At 40.0% G+C, this 12,827-nt stretch overlaps 1 protein-coding gene and 1 non-coding gene across 2 annotated transcripts in view; one reads left to right on the top strand and one right to left on the bottom strand.

Annotated features, from left to right (window-relative positions):
* Positions 1 to 2,906, top strand: part of LOC128132394 (uncharacterized) — a 41,443-nt gene extending 38,537 nt beyond the window's left edge. Inside the window, exons 2-3 of the mRNA XM_052768941.1 lie at positions 1,762 to 2,528; positions 2,580 to 2,906. Coding sequence (XP_052624901.1) covers positions 1,762 to 2,528; positions 2,580 to 2,906 — 1,094 coding nt within the window. The remainder of the gene's footprint in view (positions 1 to 1,761; positions 2,529 to 2,579) is intronic.
* On the bottom strand, positions 2,064 to 2,170 carry LOC128132552 (small nucleolar RNA R71). The gene has a single exon (XR_008230597.1). It is a non-coding gene; the product is annotated as a small nucleolar RNA R71 (small nucleolar RNA).
* Positions 2,907 to 12,827: the final 9,921 nt, after the last annotated feature.

Here is a 12,827-nt window from a genome sequence, read left to right as displayed (position 1 = left end):
ATCTTTCACAAGTATGATAAAAGAATTCTAACAGGTTAAGAACAATTAAGAATGAACACAGAACATAATCAAATATGAGCTTATGATTCAAAACTGAGTCACGCCTCAGCAGAGCTCGATGAAGAACTTCCGTTGTAGAGGCGAGCTAGGGTTTTCAAAACAGTGAAAATACAAAAACAATGAGAGCGCTTCTTTCTAAGTTTGCATCCATGCAGCTTATATACTAAACCCTAATATAAAATAATGCACGGCTGGACAGGCCCAATATCAGCAACTAAACTAGGCTATGGACCGAGCCCATGACGCAATCCACTAGACTCAACATTTGCATGATTAGTCATATGTTTAGCATACATTTTTATTCATTTTTAGCTAATTATGTGCATAATGTGGACAAAAGGTACTTAGTAATGCTTAAATTTTTCTTTTATTCCAAAAGACATGCTTGGAAGTAAAAAGGAACAAGGAGAAGCAGTTAGAGACCAAAGAATGAAGAATGAGGAAAAACACACTAACTCGACGAATCCGCGAGAATACTCGGCGAGTACCCAAGAATATTCCCGAAGATAAGTCAAGACTCATGGCAATAGACGGATTTTACGCATCTACTCGGCGAGTTGAGTGACCTACTCGCCGAGTCACCCCTGTTTTGTGATAATTATAAATATCGAACCTTTATCCGAATTGGGGATACTTTCTGGCTTTTGGGAGCTGCACCTGCGATTAAAGAACCCTGTGGAGAGATGAGAAACCCTACCCTTCGATCTTTTGATGAATCAAGGCAATTTAGGTTATACATTCCACTTAATCTTAGAATTTAAGCATGTCTAGCCTAGTTGAACTTGTTTTTGAGTTTGTTTTTACTGTAACTATGAACTAAATTCGTTTTGTTTCTGTTTGGGAAGACCAAGTTACTCCTATGGTTTAATTATTACTTTTTGATTGATTGTTTATTGGTGATCTTATTAAATTAAGTTTGTTAAAGAACCTTATGCATTAACCACAACTATTTTCTGTTAATTGGAAGACAATTAAGCTGCATGAACATCTCTTAGTTGTTAACCTCATATCTTTATGTGAACACTTTATCATATGCCTAGGAATAATGAACATGAAACTAGGATTAATTAGAGAATGGGTAAATTAATGTGTGAGTTTGTTTAAGAAACCAACAAACAAGAGGTTAATTGAAACACCAACTTGATTAACCAATTACAAATCTTATTTAATCCAAATAATTGAACTAGGGAATTAATTAGTTTAAACAATTGGCCACTGCTTGAGTTGATTAATTGTCCAAGGGTTAGTAGTAATGAACATGAACCTAACCACTATAGTTGGTAACCAATAACAATTGGTCTATCATATAAATAACCATAGGAGTAAATTGGTTGGACCTAAACAAAAACTCTTTATCAAATTTAGTGAATTTGTTACTTGTCTTAGTTGTTTAGTTAATTAAGTGCTTAAGTGGTGTGTTTAAGCTTCTAGTCTTGTAAAACTAGAGAAAAACCCTTTTACTTTTATTACTTGCTTAGTTAAAATTAGTTATTAGTTTAATTTCCGTTCCCTGAGTTCGATACCCTACTTATCCAACTATACCACTAAAAGACAGGTTCACTGCCTTTGTGTGCTTAATTTATCAACTAAAAGTAGGAATAAAACCAGTGCATTTTACACACATCAAGTTTTTGGCGCCGTTGCCGGGGAACGGTTCCAAAATTAAGTCTAATTCCTAATTTTATCGATCCTTTGTGTGAGTTTTTCCCGCAACTGGTACTTTTGAGCTTAAGGGTCATATCCTAGCTTTACTCAAAGAGATTCCTTTCACTGGAAAAGATCACGAAGACGCCTACAAGCACTTGGATGAAGTTAATGATGTAGCTGATTATTTCAATGTTCCTAACGTGCCTCGGGAAACTCAACTACTTCACATGCTTCCGGTTACTTTGAAGGGTGCTGCAAAGGATTGGCTCAAGTCACTACCCCCCAGATCCATCACTACATGGGCCCAGCTGAAAGAAGAGTTCATTGATCAATTCTGCCCACCATCCAAGATATCCAAGCTCAAGAAAGCCATAGCCAACTTTGAACAACAAGCTGGAGAGTCACTATATGAAGCTTGGGAGAGGTACAAGAGCTTGCTAAGGAATTCCCCACATCACGACCTCAATAGTCAGCAAGAAGTCTCCATCTTTTATGATGGAGTAAATGTTATAACAAGGCAGTTACTTGACTCGCAAGGTCCACTTACGAAGAAGGCACCTCCAGTGATAAAGCAGCTAATTGAAGAATTCTCTAAGCATTCTACAGAATACCATAATCCAAGAAATGATGTGACACGGGGATCCGCCTATGCAGCTTCAGAAGACTTATCAGCAGTGATGGCCATGTTGAAAAACTTGGATAGGAGGATGGACAAAATGGACCAAACGATACATGCTATACGGGTGAGGTGTGAAAACTGCAATGGGCCTCATCTTACTAGAGACTGCGACTTGGATGAAAATGGCAACAAGAAGGTGCAAGTATGTTACTCAAGTGGGGACTGATATGATGAAGATTGGCGAAAACCAAAGAAAGAGTGGCTCCCTTATGAAGAGTACAAGAAGGCTAAGGAGGAGAAGTACAGGCAGAAAGGAAGAGGTTTTTACCAAAAGGAGGAGCCAGCACAAGAAAGAAAACCAAGTTTGGAAGAGATGCTTACCAAATTTGTAGCTGCTTCAGAAAAGAGACATAGCGATCATGATGCTGCAATTCAAGAAACAAGAACCATGCTTAGAAACCAGCAAGCATCTATCCACAACATAGAAACGCAGCTAGGGCAACTTGCTAAAAAATCAACCAAAGATCACCGGGCGAACTTCCGAGTAAAACCGAAAATAACCCACGAGGCGCGCACATAAACATAGTCACAACAAGAAGTGGGAAGACAATCACTCCTCTGGCCCCTATTCAGAATGAAGCATCCAAACAATTGCAGAAGGAGGATGCAGAAACTCAAGACCAAAATCAAAATACTCATGGAACAGAGCCTACTCGGCGAGTCCAGAATATGGACTCGACGAGTCCACTACCAAACTCGAAAAATCAGATCCCTGAAAAGCCCTTTCAGCCTCCATTGCCATATCCAGCCCGAGCTAAGAGAGAAAAGCAGGAGGAGGAGTAACAAAAGTTTCATGATCATATCAAAGCTCTTCAAATCAACATACCCTTCATCGAAGCTGTCGCACAAATGCCAAAATATGCAAAATTCCTTAAGGAACTTCTCACGAATAGAAGGAAGATGGAGGAAGTGAAAAAGGTAGTTCTTAATGAGAACTGCTCAACTGGCATGCTAAATAAGCTACCAAAGAAGAAGGGTGACCCTGGGAGTTTGACTTTGCCTTGACAATTTGGTAACTTGGCTACCATTCATGCTTTGGCCGATTCGGGAGCAAGTGTGAACCTCATGCCTTATTCATTCATCAAGAACCTGGATCTCCCGGAACCAAGGCCAATTCGTATGACGATTCACTTAGCAAACAAGACAGTCACCTTTCCAAGAGGCATATGTGAAGACTTATTGGTCAAGGTGGACAAGTTTGTATTTCCTGCAGATTTTATAATTCTAGACATGGAGGCGGATCCTCAAGCTCCGATCATCCTTGGAAGACCTTTCCTCAACACTGCAAGTGCTATAGTAGACATGAGAGACTCGAAGCTTACTTTACGAGTAGGAGATGATTCAGTCACTTTTGGGGTTGATCAAGCTATGAAGTATGCAAGGAATATTGATGACATTGCGTTCTCAATTGACATGCTTGATGAATTAATGGAGGAATGCGATAATGAAGATCCCAACAAGTCCACAATTTTTGATGAAGAATTTGATGCTGAAAAAGACTTAATGGAGATCGAGAGGCTGCTGGAAGAAGCTGAGTTTGAAGAATTGATGAAACAATCTGACAGATCAACTCGCCGAGTAGGGCCGATCTACTCGCCGAGTCCATGCGAAGAGAAAATGGAATTCGTGAATTCAGCTACCAACTCGTCGAGTCCCTTGCCTGCACTCGGCGAGTACAACCTGCAAAACCCAAAAACCGAGCTCAAAACGTTACCAGAACATTTGGAGTATGCTTTCTTTGAAGATGGCCATCAAAAGCCAGTTATCGTAGCCTCTGACCTTTCCGAATCTGAAAAGGAAGAACTAGTTCAAGTTTTGAAGAAGCGAAAGCGGGCCATAGCATGGAGCATTACCGACATCAAGGGAATCAACCCTTCTTATTGTTCTCACAAGATTAATCTGGAAGAAGGAGCAAAGCCGGTTGTGCGACACCAAAGAAGATTGAACCTAAATATGCAAGAAGTGGTCAAGAAGGAAGTGGTCCAGCTTTTAGATGCGTGGATTATACATTCCATTTTCGACAGTCCGTGGGTGAGTCTAGTCTAGGTGGTGCCCAAGAAAGGAGGGATGACGCACATAACCAACAAAAAGAATGAGCTTATTCCGACACGAACGGTAACCGGTTGGAGAGTGTGCATCAATTATCGAAAGCTAAACGATGCCACTCGTAAAGACCATTTCCCCTTACCTTTTATTGATCAAATGTTAGAAAGATTATCGGGCCATAGTTATTATTGCTTTCTAGATGGATTTTCGGGTTATTTCCAAATACCCATAGACCCAATGGACCAACAAAAGACCATATTTACTTGCCCAAGTGGAACTTTTGCTTATCGCCGCATGCCCTTTGGGTTATGTAATGCACCCACGACATTTCAAAGGTGCATGACAGTCATATTCCACGATATGGTGGAAAAATTCATGGAAGTCTTTATGGACGATTTTTCTGTTTTTGGATCTTCCTTCCATGATTGTCTCACAAATCTTGACTTAATGCTTGCTAGGTGTGAAAAAACCGACTTAGTCCTTAATTGGGAGAAATGTCACTTTATGGTCAAGGAGGGTATAGTTTTAGGCCACAAAGTTTCTAAATTGGGAATTAAAGTGGATAGGGCAAAGATTGACACCATTGCCAAATTACCCACACCAACTAATGTGAAGGGCATTAGAAGTTTTCTAGGACACACGGGTTTTTACTGGCGTTTTATAAAAGATTTTTCTAAAATAACTAGACCTCTAACATAATTGCTTTTAAAGGATGCACCATTTAATTTTACTAAAGAGTGTTTAGAGGCATTTGAATTCTTAAAGGAAAAATTGACTAATGCCCCGATCATTATTGCTCCAAATTGGGATTTACCATTTAAAATAATGTGTGATGCTAGTGACTTTGCATTAGGAGCTGTCCTTGGTCAAAGGGTTGATAAGCACTTTCGACCCATTTATTATGCTAGTAAAACTTTAAATCCGGCCCAAGAGAATTACACCACCACTGAAAAAGAATTATTACCTTGAGGATAGGAGGTTTTCTACGGATGGATTCGGAGGGATGCATAAAATGAGCATTGTTCGGATAAGTGGGCGAATGTTTATGAGGATTGTGAGTATTTAGAGTATGGGGGTATTTAGGAAAATTTTAGACATAAATGCATGCGTTGCGGTCTTGGCATAATGGATGGGTTAGATTGGAGTTGTTATATGTGGTTCTAATGTGTTAAAATTCAGTTTTGCTTGGGGGCAAGCAAAAGTAAAGCGTCGGGTATTTTGATATTTGCATAATTAGTCATATGTTTAGCATACATTTTTATTCATTTTTAGCTAATTATGTGCATAATGTGGACAAAAGGTACTTAGTAATGCTTAAATTTTGCTTTTATTCCAAAAGACATGCTTGGAAGTAAAAAGGGACAAGGAAAAGCAATTAGAGACCAAAGAATGAAGAATGAGGAAAAACACACTAACTCGGCAAATCCGCGAGAATACTCGGCGAGTACCCAAGAATATTCCCGAAGATAAGTCAAGACTCATGGCAATAGACGAATTTTACGCATCTACTCGGCGAGTTGAGTGACCTACTCGCCGAGTCGCCCCTGTTTTGTGATAATTATAAATATCGAACCTTTATCCGAATTGGGGATACTTTCTGGCTTTTGGGAGCTGCACCTGCGATTAAAGAACCCTGTGGAGAGCTGAGAAACCCTACCCTTCGATCTTTTGATGAATCAAGGCAATTTAGGTTATACATTCCACTTAATCTTAGAATTTAAGCATGTCTAGCCTAGTTGAACTTGTTTTTGAGTTTGTTTTTACTGTAACTATGAACTAAATTCGTTTTGTTTCTGTTTGGGAAGACCAAGTTACTCCTATGGTTTAATTATTACTTTTTGATTGATTGTTTATTGGTGATCTTATTAAATTAAGTTTGTTAAAGAACCTTATGCATTAACCACAACTATTTTCTGTTAATTGGAAGACAATTAAGCTGCATGAACATCTCTTAGTTGTTAACCTCATATCTTTATGTGAACACTTTATCATATGCCTAGGAATAATGAACATGAAACTAGGATTAATTAGAGAATGGGTAAATTAACGTGTGAGTTTGTTTAAGAAACCAACAAACAAGAGGTTAATTGAAACACCAACTTGATTAACCAATTACAAATCTTATTTAATCCAAATAATTGAACTAGGGAATTAATTAGTTTAAACAATTGGCCACTGCTTGAGTTGATTAATTGTCCAAGGGTTAGTAGTAATGAACATGAACCTAACCACTATAGTTGGTAACCAATAACAATTGGTCTATCATATAAATAACCATAGGAGTAAATTGGTTGGACCTAAACAGAAACTCTTTATCAAATTTAGTGAATTTGTTACTTGTCTTAGTTGTTTAGTTAATTAAGTGCTTAAGTGGTGTGTTTAAGCTTCTAGTCTTGTAAAACTAGAGAAAAACCCTTTTACTTTTATTACTTGCTTAGTTAAAATTAGTTATTAGTTTAACTTCCGTTCCCTGAGTTCGATACCCTACTTATCCAACTATACCACTAAAAGACAGGTTCACTGCCTTTGTGTGCTTAATTTATCAACTAAAAGTAGGAATAAAACCAGTGCATTTTACACACATCAGTGCGACTAGTTACGAATGGATTTATTCAAACTCCGGGAGTTGATTATGATGAGACCTTCTCACCAGTAGTGAAGATTAAGTCTATTAGGGTTATGCTAGCCATTGCTGCATTTCATGATTATGAAATATGACAAATGGATGTCAAAACCGCTTTCCTTAACGGAAAGTTGGCTGAGGATGTTTACATGAGCCAACCATAGGGTTTTGTCGATGCAAAGTACCCTAATATAGTGTGTAAGCTTGAGAAATCCTTTTATGGATTGATACAAGCATCTCGTAGATGGAATCTTTATTTCGATGAGAAAGTTAAAGAGTTTGGTTTTCGAGGAGATAGGATGAGTCTTATATATATGTCAAAGCTAGTGGGAGCATAGTTAGCTTTCTGGTATTGTATGCGGATGATATACTAATCATAGGAAATGACATCCCAACCTTGCAGGTGGTTAAGTCCAGGCTTAGGAAGTGTTTCACTTTGAAAGACCTCGGAGAAGCTGCCTATATTCTTGGATAAAGATATTGAGAGACAGGAGTTAGAGACTAACTAGACTTAGTCAAAGTACCTACTTGGATAAGGTGTTGAAAAGATTCAGCATGCTGGATTCCAAGAAAGGTGACTTACTGATGCAGAGCAATACCAAACTGAGTAATGCTCAGAGTCTGAGTACAGAGGCTGAGATAATTGAGATGAGTCGAATATCGTATGATTCCGCTGTTGGCTCGATCATGTATGTTATGACTTATACTCACCATGATGTGGCCTTTTATTTGATCATGGTCAGCAGATATCAAGGGAATCCAGGAAAGGCTCACTGGACTGCGGTAAAGAACATTCTCAAGTACATGTGGAGGACTAAGGACTGGGTCCTTACCCTTGGTGGGAGTGATGACTTGAGAGTGGTCGGGTATAGTGACACCAGCTTTCAGACTGACATGGATAATTTCCCCTCTCATTTGGGCCAGTTCTTTACTCTAAATGGAGGAGCAATAACTTGTAAAAGTTCCAAGCAGGAGACTGTGGCTGATTCAACTTGCGAATTAGAGTACATAGCAGCAAGCGAGGCAGCGAAGGAAGAAATATGGATGAAGAACTTCATTGGAGTCCTTGGAGTTGTACCATCTATAAAGGAGCCTATGGATATTTTCTGTGACAGCGAGAGTGCAGTTGCCTTAGCCAAGGAACCAAGGGATCACAGCAGATCTAGGCACTTCGACATAAAATACCACTTCATAAGACATCGAATAGAAGGACTCCTCGTGGCACTTCGACATAAAATACCCAACAAATCCCCTCACGAAGGGATTGAGTAGGGTTAAGCAGTTACAACATGCGAGACACATCGGGCTGAAGGATGATATTAGTTTTAATGATTATATAGCTTTTTAAACTTGTAATAGTTGAAATGTAATTGACATTTGATGCTTAAATAAAAGGTGCTTTTTATATACTAGTATGGTATTGTCTTGTGTCAATCATTTTCTATTGTTTCACTTTGCATGTTTTGGCTTCCAGAATAATTATATTATTCAAACTATCCATAGTCGATCATACGTTGGAAGTAGGTATTGAATCAAGATTGTCATGAATTTGGCTTGTAGATTTGTCTGAATTGTATTAAACATAGCAAAGTTTGTTGCAACATTCGTTAGTGCTCATGAGGTCTGAGAATTGGATTCAACCCGTGCTCACTTGTATCACTTCATGGAATTTATCTCGAGTGATCGTGAGACAATAATATCATACAAGTCTTTCAAACTAGTGATATGAGTTGTTGATTATGAGTTTGTTGTGCATTGATAATACGAAACCGCTCCAGTAAGTTGATGCTATAAAACGTGCGGTTGTGTACAATTCGATGAGTAGTTAGTACAAGCGTATGAGTCGAAGTTTATCTGTTCCTTTTAGTCCTTGGTGGATTAAAAGCGATATCTTAGACCCCTCGATGATTTTTTTACTTATGTGTCGGGCCGGGTCAGAACTAAATTGATGTGTTCGATTTCGTTCTATGTCAAACAAACCAGAGATCGAGAAACAAACTGCTGGACAATAAGTATGACGTCGTTCCATGTATTTATCCATTTGATATCTTGAGAACAGAGGATTATATGATCACTTATCTAAAATGGAGCGTCTCAGTTCGACAGAGGCTTTTAAGAGCTACGATTGCTAGTCAGTGTTTTAAGTCGTACATGCAGTTATAGTTATTAGGCTTATCCAAGTGGGAGAATGTTGGATTTAGTGTCTAAGTCCATAACTATAATTGGTATGTACTTGACTTGAGAGTAGCATGGTCCATTTGGGTTGCATGGCACCGAAACAATTTGTAAGGATGGACTTTTGAGAAGAGGATATTTATGATTTATTAATATATTATAAGTTCTAATATATTAATATGAAATCATATTATTTAATTATTATTAATCAAGAATTAATTTGGAATTAATTTTGTGATCAAAAGAGACTAATTAAATAAATGGGGTTTGATTGTGTAAATCATTCATACTTATAAAGTGGGCTTATGACTCATTGTTCTTTATGTTGGGCTAAACCCATGTGGTGACCCATGGATACTTCATGGAGGTTAAAACCCATGGAGCCTAAGGAATGTGGAAATTCATGCACAATAGGGTTTGCATGGTGTAACCCTAGTTGTGTCACACTATATAAGAAACCTCATGGCAACCAAAATTGGCACTTAAGTGAGATTCAAGAGGGCTAGCCGATTTTTGTGTGTGCAAGACAGTCTCTTCTCAAGTCCTCCATTATACACCATATGAGTGTTAGAATGCTCGAAACCCTTTAGTTTGATGAGCTATTTTCTGTGGATTTAGTCCCTATTCCCCTGTGAGGAAATAAGGATATAGTGGGTATCGACTGGTTGAGCCCCAATGGGGCAGTGATCGACTGCGAGAAACAACTAGTACGAGTTCGGACCTCAAGTAGGGGAGGGTTAGTGATCCAGGGAGAGAGGCCGCAACATGGCCCGACTTTGTGTTCAGCAGCGAGAGCAAGGCGCTACCTTCAACAAGGCTGTGTAGTTTATGTCGCCTATGTTATGGATACCCAGGATAAGGGTAAGGCGACATTGCATGATGTACCGATCTTATGCGAATACCCATACGTGTTTCTAGAGGATTTTCTTGGGTTACCTCTGGAGAGGCAGGTAGATTTCAGGATTGACATAGTCCCTGGTACGGCTTCGATAGCCTGGGCACCATATCGGTTGTCTCATCTTGAGTTGCAGGAGTTGTCTACATAGCTGCAGGAGCTGTTAGATAAGGGATTTATTAGGCCGAGAAGTTCTCCATGAGGAGCCCCGATCCTGTTTGTGAAGAAGAAGGACATGTCACATCAAATGTGTATAGATTACCAGGAGCTGAATAAGGTAACGGTGAAGAACCTTTATCCCCTCCGGAGGATTGATGACTTATTTGACTAGCATCAAGGTGCATCTTGGTTCTCCAAGATTGATCTGCGACCAGGTTATCACCAGATGCGAGTTAGGGACGACGACGTGCCAAAGACAGCCTTTCGGACTCGCTATGGTCACTATGAGTTCGTGGTGATGCCATTTGGGCTCACCAATGCTCCTCTCACATTCATGGAACTCATGACCCGCATGTGCAGACCGATGCTGGACCGGTCTGTGATAGTCTTCATTGATGATATCTTGGTTTATTCCAAGACTTAGGAGCAGCATGAGGAGCACCTGAGGGAGGTGATGGAGACGTTGAGGAGGGAGAGACTTTTCACAAAGTTCTCCAAGTGTGATTTATAGTTACGCGAGGTGTAATTTCTAGGGCACCTTGTCAATCAGAAGGGTATTCTGGTCGATCCGACCAAAATAAAGGCGGTGATGCAGTGGGAGATTCCGAGGTCTGCATCTGAGATTTAGAGTTTTCTTGGGCTAGCGGGTTACTATCGGAGATTCATACAGGATTTCTCCAAGATCGTTGTTCCTTTGACCCGTCTGACCAAGAAGTCGGTGACATTCTACTGGGGGTCTGAGCATCAGGCAGCCTTCGAGACTCTCAGACAGCGGTTATACGAGGCACCGATTCTGACTTTTTTGGAGGGCGTCGATGACTTCGTGGTTTACTGGGACGCTTCGATCACGAGCATGGGTGCAATGTTGATATAGCGAGGTCACGTGATAACATATGCTTCAAGGCAGTTGAAGCCTCACAAGGCGAACTACCCGACATATGATTTGGAGCTGGGGGCTATTACTTTCACCCTCAAGATTTTGGCGACCCTACCTCTATGGGGTTCGTTGTACCATTTACACAGACCACAATAGCTTGAGGTACCTGATGGATCAGCTGAATCTAAACATGAGGCAGCGCCAATGGTTAGATATGGTGAAGTATTACAATTGTGAGATCCTTTATCAACCAGGGAAGGCCAATGTAGTGACCGGTGCTCTTAACTGCAAGGCAATGGCGGCTCCGATTTGAGATATATGTCTGAGAATGATAGTGATTACTCTGTTGCTATAACGAATTTAGGAGGTGCAGGTCGAGGGTATGCAGGAAGAACGCCGAAAGTGTGCATGGATTTTAGGCTAGGTGGCCTCATTTGATTATGACAGCCGCAGGTTGTTGACCCGGCATAGGAGGTTATGGGTTCAGTATTTGGACGGTATACGACAGGTTCTGATAGATGAGGCTCACAAGAGGTTAGAGCTGGTGAAGGTGTAGTGGTAGCACTGCAAGGGCTCGGAGTGGACTTGGGTGCCCGAGGAAGAGATAAAGGAGCACTACCCGGAGTTATTTCCAGACGCATCTGACTTCGAGGATGAAGTCTGATTCAAGTGGGGGAGAATTGTAACATCCGTCACTTGAGGTAATAATTATTTAATATCTTTGTCATTAATTTTTGGGCTATGAGATAAATAATGGATTATTGAGCGGGCTTTAACAAGTGGGCCGATAGGATTTGGGCTGCCCAAAGACGTACGCTGGGCGTAGTGCAACAGTGGATGTGGGGGGGGGGAGGTGCGTACGCATATCGTACGCAAGCAGACTCAAAACCCTAAATTTGTAGGGTTTAATCCATATACATACAACATTATGACTCAAACCCTAGCCTCGTTAGCGGCCTCTCAACCTCAGAAACCCTAGATTGCCTTTCATTCCTCATCCTTGTGAGTTTTTGGCCTTGTGAAGCTCATTATGGTTTTTAGAAGCTTGAAAGGAGAAAGAAGAAGTTGAACAATAAGAATTGAGTAGCTTCAACTCAAGGATCTGAGATAAAATTATGTTATTATGTGTATGGTATATGGTAGTTTGGTGTTATGTTATTATGTGTATGGTATATGGTAGTTTGGGAGACTCACTAAGCTTCGTGTATATAGTTTTCAGTTTTGGTTTCAGGTCCTTCCGGTAGCAAAGGGAAGAGCTCGGGATGATTGCAGTACACACACTATAATTTTAACTGGGATGCTTTTACTCTGATATGTTTGACAAATGTTTATGATGTTTTGAGAAACAATTACTTATGATTTTCATGTGATGTTTTGATAACTATGGTTTTATTAATGGTTAAAAACGAAATTTTTGGACCGTGTTTTTAGGATGTTTCAATTCGCCTTTAGGCGAAGTTTTCTAATTACCCTTTAAGACTTTTCTCTAAGTCTTGGGCCAAGGAGTGTTGCACTTCAGGCCTAGTCATCTAAGTTAAGTCGAGATCGTCACCTCGAGGCATTTAGGACTTAGGTATTTTTATATCAAGGGAAAGGTTATGAACCTCTAAAGCCTTTGTTCATGTCATGGGAAAAGGTAGTGGGCCTTTGGATTAGACTGTCATGT

Source organism: Lactuca sativa, chromosome 2 (genome assembly GCF_002870075.4).
Source record: "Lactuca sativa cultivar Salinas chromosome 2, Lsat_Salinas_v11, whole genome shotgun sequence".
NCBI classification, from domain to species: Eukaryota; Viridiplantae; Streptophyta; class Magnoliopsida; order Asterales; family Asteraceae; genus Lactuca; species Lactuca sativa.
The sequence above is the reverse complement of the archived record's forward strand: the minus strand, read 5'-3'. Positions and strand labels throughout refer to the sequence as shown.